The 17,365-nt window shown below is 33.8% G+C and overlaps 1 protein-coding gene across 1 annotated transcript; it reads right to left on the bottom strand.

The window, feature by feature from the left end:
* Positions 1-2,611: 2,611 nt before the first annotated feature.
* On the bottom strand, positions 2,612-16,126 carry LOC103497542 (E3 ubiquitin-protein ligase PRT1). Its single transcript, XM_008459760.3, has 7 exons — positions 15,766-16,126; positions 14,128-14,156; positions 13,868-14,047; positions 12,805-13,128; positions 12,414-12,617; positions 4,380-4,474; positions 2,612-3,345 (listed from the first exon to the last, which is right to left on the bottom strand). Exons 1-7 carry the CDS (start codon positions 16,062-16,064, stop codon positions 2,956-2,958), a joined length of 1,521 nt encoding a protein of 506 aa, XP_008457982.1. The 5' UTR covers positions 16,065-16,126; the 3' UTR covers positions 2,612-2,955.
* Between the last annotated feature and the right edge of the window lie 1,239 nt (positions 16,127-17,365).

The following is a 17,365-nucleotide window of genomic DNA, read 5'->3' as shown; positions in this document are numbered from 1 at the left end:
TAGAAATAAAAGCTAAAAAAAATTCGATTCAATGAAATTACATGTATAATTTCATTTTACTCCACCTAATTACCAATATTTATTTTTATTATGTTTATTTATTTCTATAGCAAACATTGTCAAAAGTTGTTGATTGTCTTATTTGTTTTTTTCTTTTTGAAAACTTGAAATAAATTGATAAAACTATTAATCACTATTTTTCTTAAGTTTAACACAATTGATTTTTTGTATTATGTTTATGCATTAACCGTTTAACATAATTTTTAAATTTTTGCAAAGGAAATTTTTTCTAAGATATTTTTCCAAATTAATTTTTCATAAGTAATTTTTTTACGTTATTTTTGCAAAAATATTTTTCGTAATTTATTTTTCCTAACAGGCCATATTCCTAAGTTATTGTTGTAAAGTAGATTTTTTCTAATTTATGTTTTCTAACAAAATTCATTAGATGAATCTTTTTGTAGCGTAATTAAAATTTGTGAAATATATAATAACCTTTGGAGGAGTGAGGGATAGTGATAAAAGGAGAAATGAGGGAGTGAGAAATAGTGTGAGAGAAGAAAATGGAGGAGTGAGGAATAGTGGCAGAAGAGAAATAAGGGAATGAGTATAATAGTCCTAATCCTAATCCTCGGGTTATAATAACCCTAGGGACAAACATAGATTGAGCTAAAATAGCCCACTCCACTCCTTCATAGTCTGAGGGCCAAACGTCCCCTTAGACTTTCTTTCTTGATGAAATCTATCTACTTTCTAAATCTCTTAGATAATCTCCGCAAAAATTCCATGTTTTCCAAGATTTTAAAAATGAAGGTGCGATGTATATACACGAAGTTTTTTCAAAAATAAAAAAATTTGATAAACTATTTACCGAACAAAGCCACTAAAAAATAAAATTCATTACAATTAGATTTTTTCTATGAAGTGAATATTTTGTCAAATATTTTATTTTTGACTATTTCCCTATATAAAATGATCGTAGAAACAATAATCGGCCAAAATTTAATAGTTTAATTTGATAAAGATACAAGGAAAAAGATGGAAAATTTGTTATAAAATTTGGAAAGATTAAATAATAGGGAAACTTTCATAAGTGTAACAAAACAACAAACTATTTACGGCCCATTTAACAAAGCTCGTAAGGTTAGCCATTTTTCAAATATTTCAGGTTTGTCCTTCCATATTTCTTCTCTTCCTTGCATATCTTTCATCGTCTTCCTCGTGCGATTTCTTTTATCATCTTTCTTCTTTTCCTTTTTCTACTACAATTTCTTTCCATCATCTTTTTTCTTTTCTGATTTTTTTACGTCATCTAATCTTTCCATCGTATTTCTTTTTTTTTTTTTTTACGTCGTTTAAATTTGGGTAACCAAATCTAAACGATCTTATACAAAAAATAGCAAAATCTAAAAAATTTTATGTAAAGAATTTTGAAAAAAAGAATCATTTAGATTGGAGTAGCCAAATGTAAACGATCGTATGAAAAAGGTAAACGATTGTGTAAAAAAAATTGTATATAAAGAATCTTAAGAAAAAATCATCTAGATTAAAGTAGCAAGATGTAAACGATCGTGTCAAAAAGGTAAACGATTGTATATAAAAAAAAAAAGATCGTGTATAAAGAATCTTAAAAAAATCATTGGAGTAACCAAATGTAAACGATCGTGTAAAAAAAGTAAACGATTGTGTAAAAAAAATAAATTATCATTTAGAGAAATCTAAACGATCGTGTACCAAAAAATTTAAAAAATTGTGTATCAAATTTTGAAAAAAACAATCGTTTAAATTTGAATCCCCAAATCTAAATGATCAAATCTAGACGATCGTGTATAACCAAATTTAAACATAACCAAATTAAATGATCGCGTAACAAAATTAAATGATAGAATTGAAAAAATAAATTATAGTCATATCTAAACTATCAAATCTAAACGATCGCGTCCCAAACAATAACCAAATCTAAACGATCACAAATATATTACATGCTTTGTTGATGTCGTGGTTGACAGAACATTTTTGATATTTTATATCGTGGATCTATACTTTTTTTGTTTTCGGAATTGTTCTATACACCTAAATAATATTTAAAAAGAATTAACAAATTAAACTTGGTTTGATACAACAAAAGAAAAAAATATTACCGAGGGAATTTAAAAGAGATGAGTGAATTCTAACTAAATCTAAAAGGTCAGTCTTGACCAAGATAGACAAAGGAAAAAAGAAACGTTTCTCATTTCTAAGATTGAAAGTTATTAACATAATTAATGGTCACAATTCCTTAAAAGAAATGAATGAAGATATAACTTTATCATAATCCAAACTTTTTAAATAACACATTATGATTAATTCTAATAAAATAATTTGAATGAAACATTTAACCATCATTACTCTAAGAAATAGAATACTTCTCCTAGTATGTAGGTTAATAAAAACTTAATTGAATAAATCAGTACATAAAGATAAAAGTTGAAACTCCTAAAACATTAGGTAACTAAACTGAAATTCCAACCCAAAAAACATAACTTTCAAAGCATGTAAAATATCCATATTACCTGTGCATCAATCAATAAGAGAGATAAATTAAAACTCTTTGTGCAAGAACACTAAAAACTAAAACGGAAAGCTCGTTTTCCAAGTTTGGTCAGAAAATGTTATTTGAATAAACCACCACCATTACTTACAAGTTGGCAAACAAGAAACCAACCTCAGATGCCTCCACTGTTTGTACAAATTCAAGAGGAGGAGGAAGCAGCTGAATTTTGAAAGAAGATTAGAGGACACTTTTATGTACATAGATGTGAGGTCTTTTATGCCTCTTTTTTCATCTTGCCTGGGGAAAAACATAGAAATTTAAGTTTATGGATCATCCAGACACTAGAGTAAGAGATTGTGTTCCAACAACCTGAGTGGAAACTCCATACGAAGCAATGTTGTATTTCGATACCAGATAACATTTTAGGAGGGTTCAGAGTAATTTTGATCAGTTCTATCGTCACTGGAGTTTATTTGAGTTCTACCATCCACGTCGGAATCATCCTCATCACTCTCACGAGCATCACTCGAAAATTCAAGAATTGCACCTATGTTATCTGAGCTATCTGAACCTTCACCATTAGCAATAATAAAGGTTGTAGAACCTTCCTCTAACATTTCTGTTACTACCCCCAACCTCATATTTCGAAACATTGGAGGATGTACAAGGTGGAACCTGTGCTCTGGTCTATGTTGCTGGTTAAACCGACCGGGACGTTTCGAACGTGTATTGTAGCAGTCACCACAGAGGTCAAAACCTACTTCCTCTAAACAATCCTTGCACTTGTATCTGTCGCCAATGAGGGGAAACATCTGCAGTGTATAACAGGAGAATACTACAATCAGTAACAAAGTGAGCACTTCGTAATCAAATTCTAGTGCAAACTAGTTTCAATATTTGGACCCAATTTTTAGTTCAGGCAGAAGAGCTATAGGTTATCGTCAGTAATCTCCATAAATCTATTCATCAAGTCCCTGGTGTATGAAATGCAACTATTTTATTAGGTAAGACCTTGTCTGGGGGTGATTCCAAAATAATTCAAATCACATTTATCATTTTCAAAATCAATCATCTAAAGTTTAAAGTCTAAAACTAAATATTAAGGCTTCATTTAGTAACCATTTTTTTTTTTGTTTTTGTTTTTGAAAATTAAGCTTATAGACACTACCTCCAACTTTCTTCATTTGTTATCTATTTTTCAACCATTGTTTGAAAAACCAAACGAAATTTTGGAAACCAAAAGAAGTAGCTTTTAAAAGTTGTTTTTGTTTTTTAGATTTGAAAAACAATTCAACCATTGTACTTGAAAAGGATGCAAACAATTGTATGAAACAGGGAGAAAATAGGGAGACATTAGTTTAATTTTCAAAAAGCAGAAACAAAAAACGATAACAGTTAACAATCGTGGCTAAATTAGTCATATGATTAAAGACATGTTTTAGAGAGATTTGAATGAAAAAATGATTTTAACAATGCAGTAAGTCAAACACTTGAACAAAAAGGAGACTAAGTACAAAACTAATTGCAAAGTGAACACTAACCATCCTTGATTGATTTTGATTGATTAGGATTAGGATAAGTGTCCTTGATTGATTAACTTAAGGATTAGTTTCCTTCGTTTATTAAAACATTAGGTTTAGGATTATTTTTTTCATAAATTAGGATTAGGATTACCTTGTTTTCCTATTCTCCATAAATAAATGGATTGTCTTTTGGTATTGATAAATTTTGATTCATAATAAAGACTTCGGTTTTATTAATCTCCTTTTATCCTTTAGGCTACACCAAATAGCCTTCTAACAACATCGACAGCATGATAAGAATGGTGAACATATAAGGAAATTACCCCACAAGAATCACAGCCAACTGCAGAATGCACTTTAGAGGCAACATCACCCCATCTCGGCAGGTACTGTCCCTTTTTACCCTCTTCAATGGAACCTGGAAGCAAATAATAAACGTAAATAAACCAAAATGATATTATACAGACTAGTTTGTGTTGATGAAGCATTTACAATATTGTAGAGCGACAATACACCATCAAGTATTATAAGTACATTTCTACCCTTACCAAAAGGATTGAAGAATGCAATTGTAAATAACACCATTATTTTAAAATTCCTACATGGGTACAATATCTTGTTTTCCTGAAATTATTGAAAGAAATGAATAGAACATGGATGGTAGTAGAACAGCCCTGCTATCAAATAAATGGACCTAAAAAACATCGGTAAATATTGAAAGCAATAAACACAAACACGAGGCTTTACGTAGAAACCCGAGAACCAGGAGAAAAAACACGATATAGTTAATTTTATTACTTTTTGATGATTTACAAAGGTACAATAAGGGAGATTAAATAGAATACACAAGGGCATAAGAAAAATAGGAAAAGAAAGATTTGTGGTAAGCTTTCCACTTATATTTTTTTCCATAAACACCCTAAGGGTCAAACCCACAAATTCTAACACTCCTCTAAAATTGAGACGTAAATATCGATAAAGCTCAACTTGCTGACACAAAAAATCAAAGTTTGGTCTGAGAGGCCCCTTGGTGAGATCATCAGCAACCTGTTGGTTTGAAAGCATGTACGGAATGCATATGCTCCCATTGTGAAGTCTTTCTTTGATGAAATGTCGATCAATCTTAACATGTCTAGTTCTATCATGTTGAACTAGGTTGTTGACAATACTAATAACGGCTTTATTATCACAAAAGAGCTTCAATAGATCAAACGGACTTTTTGGAGGCAAATTTCCTCCCATATTCCCAAACTCATAGCTCTATATTTGGCCTCCGCGCTGCTTTTAGCCATACACTTTGCTTCTTACTCCTCCAAGTTACAAGATTGCCCCAAACAAAGGTACAATAACCGGAGGTAGACTTTCTATCAACAATAGATCCTATCCAGTCCAAGTCAGTATATGCATCAATGGTCTTTCTGTCTGTCTTTCTAAACATCAATCCTTTATCAGGTGTCATTTTCAAGTATCTCAGAAATCTGTTGATAGCTTCCATGTGTTCCTCATAGGGAGCCTGCATAAACTGGCTGACAACACTCACAACAAAGGAAATATCAGAATGAGGGCAGGGTAAGTAGATCAATTTTTCCCACGAGGCACTGATATTGTTCTTTATCAACTGGAACTTGATCACCAGAGTTTCCTAGTTTACAGTTGAATTCAATAGGAGCGTCAACAGGACGACATCCCAACATACCTGTCTCCGTTAGCAAATCAAAGGTGTATTTTCTCTGAGACATGAAGATGTCTTCTTTAGATCTGGCAACCTCCATTTCAAGGAAATATTTCAGATTTCCTAAATCCTTGATTTCAAATCCATCACGCATTCTCTGCTTGAGTTGACTGATTTCTGCTTGATTATCTCCAGACAAAACAATGTCATCAATATAAACTTTGATTGCTTCAATCTTCCCTGTCTCGAAAACTTTTGTAAAACAAAGTATGATTAAAGTGTCTTTGACTATACCCTTAGGATTTGACAAATGCAGTGAATCTGTCAAACCTACACTGGGTGACAGTTCAGATCATATAGGAATTTCTAGAGTTTATATACTTGCTGACCAAAATAGGCTTTGAATCCAAGAGGGGGCTCATGTAGACTTCCTCCATTTGGTCCCCATTTAGAAATGCATTTTTAACATCCAACTGATATATAAGCCAATGTTTGTTCACAGCAACGGATCACAGGACTCTAACAGTATTCAATTTAGCAACAGGAGAAAAGGTTTCTGAATAATCAACACCGTAGGTTTAAGTAAATCCCTTTGCAACTAGCCTTGACTTATGTCTGTCAAGAGTTTCATCCACTTTGTATTTCAGAGAGAACACCCGTTTGCATCCCACAGTTTTGTGTCCTTTGGGTAGAGCACAAATCTCTCAAGTTTTATTCTTTTCAAGAGCCTTCATCTCTTCCATTACAACCTTTTTTCATTCAGAGCACTCTAAAGCAGTGTAGATATTTTTTGATATTATGGTAGAGTCAAGGCTTGCTGTAAAAGCTTTGAACTGTGGAGAGAGATTATCATAGAAAACATTGTTGCAAAAGGGATGTTTAGTACAAGATCTGATACCTTTTCTCAGAGCAATGGGAATTGTCAAGAGAGGGATCATACTCATTAATGCCTGTATGACCCTGTTCAACTTCACTATTATTGGTTCTTGCTCTGACCTCAGTCTCATCAACACTGTTCTTTCCTTCCATATTTTGAAGAACCGCAACACCAAACCTGTCATTCTCACTCATCTTATTATTAGTACAAATGTTTAGTAGAGTTTTCCATACCTTGATCTCGAAGAGGTTCAGAGTCTTGGACTGAAGCCAGCGGCTGACTAGCAGGGAACTCAACTTCCTTTCTGAGATTCTTTTTGTAATACATTTTCCAGAGAACTTGGTCAGTAGGTAGGACTGTAAGATGAGAATCCAAGTCAGACACGGTACTAGGAGTAGGTTCAATAAATCCTAAAATGCTAAGATGTTAGACTCTTCACTTACACTCTCCACTTGAAAATGGCGGAGTGCTTTCCTTAGTTGGTTCTCAACAAAGAAAGCCTAACCGGAAAGTTGAGTCGGTCCTCACAGAAAATAATATCCATAGTAACCAAGTATTTCCTAGATGGCGGATGAAAACATTTATAACCGCGCTGACGAAGGGCATACCCTTGGTTTGATTAGGGTCAAATTATGGGCATAAGTAGTACACCCAAACACATGGAGGGGAACCTCAGAAATTAGACGCATTGAGGGGTAGAACTCCTTAAGACAATCTAAGGGAGTCCAAAGGTGGAGGATACGAGAAGATATTCTATTGATTAAGTATGATGTTGTAAGAATAGCATCTCCCCACAGGTACGAAGGAAGGGAAGTAGATAACATAAGGAAATGGAATACTCCCAGAGGATGACGGTTTTTTCACTCGGTCTCCCATTTTGTTGAAGAGCGTAAGCAAATGAGTTTTGGTGAGCAATCCTCTTGGAGGCTAAGAATTCACTAAGGTTATGGTTTTGGAATTCCTGACCATTATCACTTTGAAGAATTGCAATTTTTTTATGGAATTATGTTTCAATGGTGTGATAGAAGTTTTGGAAGATGAAACTTCGGATTTATTGGTGATAAGGTAGACCTAGGTAAGATGAATATGATCACCGATGAAAGTTAAAACCACCGTTTCTCACATAAGATAGGAACCTTGGAAGGACCCCAAACATTACTATGAATAAGGGTAAAGAGTTGTGTAGGTTTATATGGTTGTGAGAGAAATGAAACTCGATATTGTTTAGCTCGAATACACACATCACAAGATAGAAAGGAGACATCAAGTTCAAAGAAAAGATGGGGAAACAAATATTGCATATAATTAAAGTTTGGGTGGCCCAACTGAAAATGCCACAACATACAATCATGTTCAAAAATGCTAAAATAGGAAGACAATAAACTAGCCCTAGAGAAACTACTACCGGAGGCATCATCACCAAGAATGTAAAGTCCCCCACTATGTCGAGCAGTGCCAATCGTCTTCCCTGAGCTCATGTCTTGAAAACAAATAGATTCAGGTAAAAAGATAACTTCGCGATGCAGCTCACGAGTGATCTTGCTTATATAGATAGCAAATTGTAAGACAATTTAGGAACGTGTAAAACATTCTAGAGAGCAAAATCACCAAAGGGAACTATTTGTTCTTTCCCAACAATCGAGGCTAGAGAGTCGTCGGCTATCTGGATTTTTTCATTACCGACAGATGTACGAGATAAAGTGCTCCGAAGAACCTATCAAGTGATCTGTAGCCCCCGAGTCTAAAATCCAGGAATTCTTCCCATCAACGCTAAGAAGTCCAAGGGACTAAGGCATAACTAACTAAGCAATGGCACCCAAAGCAGAAGTCTCGGTTTGGCTTACAGTAGGGCCAATTGATTGAGAAGTGCTGGTAGTGGTAATTTCACTAAAGTGGGCACGTCCTAAGTTCTGTTTCTCGTTGAAGGGCTGTTTCTTACCTCCCGGGGGACGAGCATGGCGTCTCCAACACAGATCCTGGATGTGTTATTGTTTCTTGTAGTGCTCACAAACAGGGATTGGTTTTCCATTATTCTTGTCACTATCATGATTCAAGGACTGAGCACTAAAGGCAACAGAATCAGTAGCAGGGGTAGTTAGTACACTCATGGCATTAGTACGGTCTTCTTCAGGACAGACTTCAAAACATACTTCCATTAAGGAGGGAAGAGGTCTTTGTCCGAGTATATGGCCACAAACAATATCAAATTTGGGATCAAGCCCTGCAAGGAAGTCATAAATATGGTCAGCCTCTTCAAGTTTAGCATATTGTATACCGTCATTTAGTGTGTCCCAAACTGTCTTTTTGCACAAATCCATCTCTTGCCAGAGAGGAGAGAGCTTGTTGAAATAGGTAGTGACGTCCAGGGTCCCTTGTTAGCAATCATGCACCTGTTTTCTCAATGTATACAACCAAGAGGCATTATGTTGCTTCGAGTAAAGGGTCTGAGTTGTATCCCACAAATCTTTTGTTGTGGCTACGTACAATAGAGGCTTGCCAATCTAAGGTTCCATACTATTAATCAGCATGGACTAAATGAGTAAGTCCTCCCCTTTCTAGAGTTGTTCCAAGGCGTCACCTGGTGGGGGACGTACAGTCTCTCCAATTAAGAAGCTAAACTAGTGGCAACCTTCGAGGAACATCTTTACTGATTGGAGCCAAAAAAAATAAATTTGCTGATTCAAATTTTTACCTGGAAAATTCCCTATAGATAAATTCAATGAACCAGTTGTATAATTTGACGGTAAATTAGGGAACGAAGTTACCGGGTTCTTGAAATACATCAACAACTCGGTTGATTTGGAATGCATTAAAGACTCACCCTCTTCAACCCCAAATCAGTTATGGAGGTGGACGGCCCCGTTCCCATAGAAAAAAGGTTGTAAAGGGCGACAAATAGATTTTGCATATCTGTAAAGATTTGACAATTTTGTGGGTTGCTGTCTGGTGGCAATGGGTAGCGCGTGGGGCGATGGATGACCAGAAGGGTAGGCTGGTTGGTCAAACGACGGCGCGTAGAGGAGGATGGGCTGAGCAGAGAGATGAAAAGAAAACGGCGCGTGGGCCAACATTCCTGAAAAAGGCGACGTATAAGGTGGTTTCTGGCTGGAGGGTTGCGTGGATGATGGCCAGGGTTGGCTCATTGGATAGATCGGCAACATCTGAATCCTTTGGAGCAGTTTTTCCATGGTGGCGGCATCCATAGTAGCAACAGCTTCAGGTTTAGTCTAAGTTTCTCCAGTTTCTCCTAGGTTGGTCTCTAAGGTTTCGTTATTGCTTAGCTTTGATACCACATTGAAAACAATAAACACAAACACGAGGCTTTATATGGAAACCCAAGAATCGAGAGAAAAACCACGATATTGTTAATTTTATTATTTTCTGATGATTTACAAAGGTATAATGAGGGAGATCAAATAGAATACATAAGGGCATAAGAAAAAAAGGAAAAGAAAGATTTATGGTAAGCTTTCCATAAATACTTTTTTCCATAAATACCCTAAGGGCCAAGCCCACAAATTGTAACAGTAAATTTTGAAACAAAGTAAATTCTATCACTTCAAAGATTATATAGACATACAATAAATAAATGGATACGATATGCTATTCAAAATCATTCAGAAATCAATTACATAATTTGGACAGCTTAGGCCCCGTTTGGTAACGTTCCTATTCACTGTTGCTTGTTTCTTGTTCTTTGTTTACCTGTTTCCTGTTTCTTCTTTTTTTAGAATAAGAAACAGTAATGCATTTGATAACTGTTTCTATTTCTTGTTTCTTGAAAAAAAGAAACAAAAACAAAAAATGTGTTTGATAATTGTTTCTTATTTACTGATTTTCTTTTAGATTTATTTTTATTTTTCACATCTACTTCAATTAAACATTAAACAAAAATATAGGTCTATTCATCAAACATAAAAAATAAATTTATCAAAAGTTTATTCATAATAACATAAACATAAAATTATATTTATCGTTCAAATGTTGCCAAATTTGATTGGCAATATCGTCTCTAACTCAACCCATTTCTCTTAGATGATGTCGATTCACTTCTTAATCCATCAATTTCAACAATCTCATCATTATTTCGTGACATCTAGAATTTAATATTAATTTTAAAGTAAGTTATTATGTCTTCAATATTCATAATTGAAAGAAACAAAACAAAATTTAACCTTTAACTCTACTACCTATGATGCTTTAGAGAAAAAGCCACAACGAAAACCCATATTTTCACAAAGAGGAAGACGAAAACTATAGATCCGACGAAGAGGAACAGTCAGGCAAAAACTTTGGATCCAACAAAGAGAAACAGTCTAGTGAAGAGGAAGAGTTCGGGTTGTCGAGGAAGACGATGAGAGGTGAAGAGGAAGACGGCGTGCAGAGAAAAACGATGAGTGAAAGAGGAAGAGGATGATTATTTGGAGAAGACGATGGAGATGGAAAATGAAACCAATAAAAATAATTAAGAAAAAAGAAAATGAAACAAATAAAAATAATTAAGAAAAAGGAAAATGAAACAAATAAAAATAATTGAAAAAAATGAAAAGGAAACCAATAAAAATAATTGAAAAAAAGGAAAAGGAACCAATAAAAATAATTGAGAAAAAGGAAAAGGAAACCAATAGAAATAATTGAGAAAAAAGAAAAGGAAACCAATAAAAATAATTGAGAAAAAAGAAAAGGAAACCAATAAAAATAATTAAGAAAAAAGAAAAGGAAACCAATAAAAATAATTGAGAAAAAAGAAAAGGAAACCAATAAAAATAATTAAAAAAAAAAAGAAAAAGGAAACCAATAAAAATAATTGAAAAAAAGAAAGAGGAAACCAATAAAAATAATTGAAAAAAAGAAAAAGGAAACCAATAAAAATAATTGAGAAACAGGAAAATGAAACCAATAAAAATAATTGAGAAAAATGAAAAGGAAACCAATAAAAATAATTGAGAAAAAGGAAAAGGAAACCAATAAAGATAATTGAGAAAAAAAAAAAACCAATAAAAATAATTGAGAGAAATGAAAGGAAACAAATAAAAATAATTGAGAAGGAAAACAAAACAAATAGAAATAAGGGTAATTATAATAGGTAGCAATTTTTAGAATAATTATTAAGTATATAGCAATATTTTAAAAAAATTGCAAATATAGCAAAATCTATCAGTGATAGGCTTCTATCGTTGATAGATTCTTATGGTTTATCAGTGATAGACCAACATTTACTACATAGTCTATCAGTGATAGACTCCTATCATTGATAGATTACATTTACTACATAGTCTATCAGTGATAGACTCCTATCATTGATAGATTTTGACAGATTTTGCTATATTTGCAATTTTTTTAAAATGTTGTTATATACTTAATTATTTTGAATATAATTGCTACATTTGCAACTATCCCTAAAAATAAATTGAGAAAAAGGAAACCAATAGAAGCAATTGAGAAACGGAACAAAAGAAACTTATTTTGTTCCGTCTTCTTTTGTTCCCAATAATTCCTTATAAAATGAGAAACGTTTCTACTTTTTTTAAAAATGAGAAACAAGAAACGTTATCAAATACCTCTGTTTCTTAAAAAATGAAAACATAAACAAGAAACAGGAAACAAGAACGTTACCAAACGGGCCCTAAACTACCTTCAGTCCGTACAAGCTAAGCACAAACAAAAGTGCAACAAATACTAAGAAATAAAAAGGGAAGAAGAATGTAACAAATACCAAGCACTAAAAGCACCACAAATAGATCAATCCAAGAACACAAATGCAACAATATTAAAAACGATTATTTAAGCAAGTGTAAGCAAGCATACAGGAAGTTGGATTGTCATGCTTGATACTGTTGGCTTGTTCAAGTTGAACTGAATCTCTGCGGATGCTATATTCTTCAGGAAATTGTTCCTTCAAAAACTGATCTAGCTCTAAACAGACATTTGGAAATCCCCTTGGTTGCAGCGACTGACAAACTTGGCACTCGAGTGTCTCAACCTGTGAGTTGATACAACTCTCACAAAATACTGTAAACATAAGAAAACAAGTTCTATTGAAACCTTTTAAATTTATGTTATTGAAGTCGACATATTTTGGGAATGGTAGTAAAGTTGAAAAATGAAATGACCCAATTATTAAACAAATACTTCACTACATAATTGAAAATAAAATAAAATGCAAGCTCACACATGGATGAAAGAAGAGCATATATACCATGGCCACAGTTAATAACCACAGGTCGGAAGAGCAATTGGGTGCAAGCTTGACATAGCACATCAGCAACTGAAATCTTCTCCTGCTTTTGTGTCTTTTGAGCACAAGGATCTTGAAGAGAATTGAGGCTTACAACAGAAGTAGAACTAACAACGTCAGAATTTTCTTCTAATATTAATTCAGCAATGGCATCACCATTTTTTGTATTTGTGTTCAGCTCGCCATTAGCAGAATCTTCCAAGTGTTCCACTTTCATACCAGCTTGGGAGCCACAAGCAAGGGAATCAAATTGTGGAGAGAAATAGCCAATTTTCTTTTCCTCCTCTGAAAATGAAAATCATTTAAATGGCGACAAGGTTAAAATAACTCTAGCAAAAAACTTGAAGAAAATCAACAATGAACTCTTTTGCTGAACCGACATTAAGAAAATATCATTTTCATGAATATAGTTCTACCAATTAAACAATATGTTTGAGATTTATGTGTATTTCAACACAATTAATATTTAACATCAAACGCAAAAGGCAATGGATCATTAGCATTCTGCATTCTAAATTAGTTTTTTCATTCTGAAACATTATAATCATTGATAAAAAGAATTAAGCAAAAAATAAATAATCTAAAAGAGGGAAGATAAGGTATATCTTACAAATTAATCAATTAATCAAGGAATACAGCAAGGGCAGTAGCAATCTTGTCAAGAAAAGGATAAAAGACAGGTACATTAGATAGATAAGCGGCTCAAAAAAAAGTATGTGTTCCCTTGTACATTAAATAGATAAGCCCATTGTCAAGCCACTTCTTTGCGTTATTCTGGCTTTGCAACTTTGATATCGTTGGCATTTAAATACATCATCAGAACAGGGATCTACTTCCCCTGTTTTTTGCTCTATTTTTTGTTGGGTTTTACTGACTGCAGGTGAAGTCAGATTCAAAGTTAAAACCATTACACCTCGGCTCATATAATATGCATCTTCTTGATATGTTTGTTTTTAACAGCAAAGATTGCAGCCGTTGCAGACATTAGCACATTAGTGACAACAGCATCCAATAGAAAGCTTACCTAGAATTTGAGCTTCCCTTCTCTTATAGGCTGTAGGATAAATCTTCACAATCAATTGGTGAAGAATCTCACAGATGGTTGGAAAGTGATAATACGGACGTCTACAAATTGGACAGTGGGACTCACGAAAACCATTCATGGATTTGTGGACGCACCAAAAACATGAAATATGACCACAAGCTGGCATAGAAGAAACTAAAAGTTAACAGAAGGCTGGCACCTCTCAAAAATATTTATGGTCAACATCTAATTATACTCACAGAGCACTATTGGCTTGTGGAGAAGATCCCTGCAATTCACAACCAACTTAAATTAGCCACATGTAAGAAGAAACTGGTGAAGACAAATAATACTAACAAACAACAGAATAAAAAAAACCTCCTTGCAAGTGCCCCAGTTGTTTCTCATTTCTAATAATACTATAAGCCATTACCTCATGATCATAATACTATAGGCCATTACCTCAATTCAAAGTTTATCTTTCCTCCAAAATCTAGGAAAACCCAGTTTAAACTGTAGTCCTATTGGATATGGGTCTCTTAGAAGTTAAATTATTGACAAAATAATCTTTTTTATTTCCGACCACGCCTGCCATACCGATTGAAATTGCCTACTATGTAAACATTTATTTGGCATAATTCAGGCACAGAAAGTATGCAATAGAAAGGGAACACTATTTGGCAATATGTGCAGAAATCTTATCAGAAGAAAACTAGTCAATGCTTGTTTGAAGTCATTATTGAGATCTTGAAAAGAGCTGACTTGATATAGACCATCCATTCTTTAGTTATTTGAAGTCATTCCTACAATTTATCATAGTATATTTTTTTAGATATCCGTGAGTGTCCGGACCAACTTCCGCGCACCTCAACCCACCTGTCCCTAAAACATTTGGGTGTCAAGAAAACTCATAGAAAATTAATTCCTAGGTAGATGGTCATCATGGATTGAACCGATGACCTCTTAGTTAGTTATTGAAACTATATATCCCTTTTTATCACTAAGTCAATCCATGATGGTTACAATTTATCGTAGTATTGAACATAAACAAATTCCAAAAGCAATGTCCCACTCTACTATGTCTCCCTCAGGTAAAGAATAGTCAACATCAAGTCAACCGAACAGGACACTTTATCCAATTCTATAATTTACCAACCCACCTGGGTGACTTTTGGGCCAAACGAAAAATAGGGCAATTCAAGTATATAGAAAAACACTAGGCTCCCCAACATGGGATTTTGAGAAACAACGTTTAATAATGATAGCCTTCTGTCAGACCCCAAACATACAAGAGACGGGGCAGAGAAGGGAATTGACATGGCTTTTGGTAATTCGGGGAGGAGAGAGAGAAAGCATCACCTGAGGACTCACAGTGGGTTAAGGTATTTATAGGGAATGTTTTTGGGGACTGCTGTTTAGGTTTTTATGTTGTCTTTTAGGTGGAAGCAGCCATAGCATTACGAGAAGTTTCCAGCCTTCTCGAAGGAGCTGAGGGTTGATCTTGTTTTGCTACTGTTTTTCTGGGTTTTATATATCTGTTGTGTGATTCATCTTGACTATTATCATCAATATATAGTAGCAGAGTGCTGCCTCTGTTTTGTCTTTGTTGGGATTTTTCTGCTTTTCAGGTTAAGAATCTTAACACCTTCCTGAAAGCCTCCCCTTTTCTTAAGAAAATATACAACAAATGTGTAAAATGCACAGCATAGCTATTAACATATGAAATCATTAGCTTTTCCATTGAGAATAATTGATTATTCAGATTCCTAACCTCATCAATAGAGCATCAGAACAAAACACGAAACCCACATAGATATATACAAACATCGAACAAAAAATCATTCCAAGTCATACTTTGATTCCGAAAATGAATATAAAACGAGAGAGAGAGAACTGACAAGCAGACACAGCAGAGGAATGCGTGAGGAATGTCGTCGGCGTCGACATCGTCAAGCATCTGATATTCCGCCATTGATAAGGTTGTGGAGAAGGTAGAGGAGAAGAACGTTGAGAAGAATTGAGAGGGGAATCGGAGGAGAGAGAAGAAATGGCGGTGAAGAGAGGGAAACATGAAATTGGGGGATTCTGATTGACAGAGCAGATTAGAGTCGAATGGCAGCCTGTAATTACTCGGAACGCTAAGTCGGTAACCAACCAATATCAAAATCTCCAAAATAAAAATAAAAATCACAGTCATAACTCCATTTCTATATTCAAAGATGACGAATCTAAGAACAATCACTTGGACTGATATTAATGTTAACAGCAATTATTTGTGACTCATGAGATCCAATTTAATTGTTTTTTATTCTCCACAAAAACTACACCAAAGAAAAGATTTACAAAATTTGGGGGTCTTTTTAATAATATAACAAAGCGACAAGTTATTACAATAACTTAAAATCTCATAGGTCTACGATACAAAATACCGAAAATATCCCAAGAAACACGTGGTTAATCATCTGCGCAAGCGTGACTAATGTTAATAAACGATTATTATACGAAACCGTGTAGAATAATATACAATTGATACACGATCTCATAAATTACCAAATACATAAACGATAAAAAAATAAACGTTAAACGATAACAATATACTTTAACGATTGTGCAATATCTGATCACGTTTGTAAATATAAACGATAAGCATATACGATTCTATACATTATATAAACGATAATCATATATATATAAACGATAAGGTAATAAACAGTAAAAGATGACGAAAAAGTTTAAGTATACACGATCGTGTAGAGAAACTTCAACGATCGTTTATAAACAAAAATTTACAAAAACTCCAATAAATCGTAATTACAAAAATGTCATCCAAATAAAGGGGCTATAAAAAGGTGAAGGAACTTGCTCAGACTTTTTCTTTTATCGTCTTCGTCGTCAATCGTTTACGTCCTGGTAACTATTTCAACATAACTGTCGTGATCGACGATCTGACTTGCATACAAAAAGATTTGAATTTATATTCATTTCGATCTATCTCCATCATCCACATATATTTAGCACCATCTATATCGCATACAAAAAGGTCTTAATCTATATTCATTTCGATCAATCTATATCTATCGCGATCTATCACACATACAAACATGTCTGTTTCTATACTGATTATATATATTTCATTTAATATAATTTATACTAGTCTTCTTTTTTACAAATAGATGGTGAGCAAGAATAAAAAAGGTCTGAGTCTATATTCATTTCGATCTATCTCCACCATCCACATATATGTACCATGATTTATATCGCATACAAACAGGCCTTAATCTATATTCATTTCGTTCAATCTATATCTATCGCGATCTATGCCACATACAAACATGTCTGTTTCCATACTGTTTGTATAATTTATATTACTCTTCTTTTTTACAAATAGATGGTGAGCAAGAATTAACAAGCATCTTGTAGCAAATCAGTAAGGTGTAAAGCAAAGACAGAAGAAAGAAAAAGGAAAAAAGGTAACAAACTAGAATGTGGATATCTGTA

This window comes from Cucumis melo, chromosome 1, assembly GCF_025177605.1.
Source record: "Cucumis melo cultivar AY chromosome 1, USDA_Cmelo_AY_1.0, whole genome shotgun sequence".
Taxonomy (NCBI): domain Eukaryota; kingdom Viridiplantae; phylum Streptophyta; class Magnoliopsida; order Cucurbitales; family Cucurbitaceae; genus Cucumis; species Cucumis melo.
This window is presented reverse-complemented; position numbering and strand designations above follow the sequence as displayed.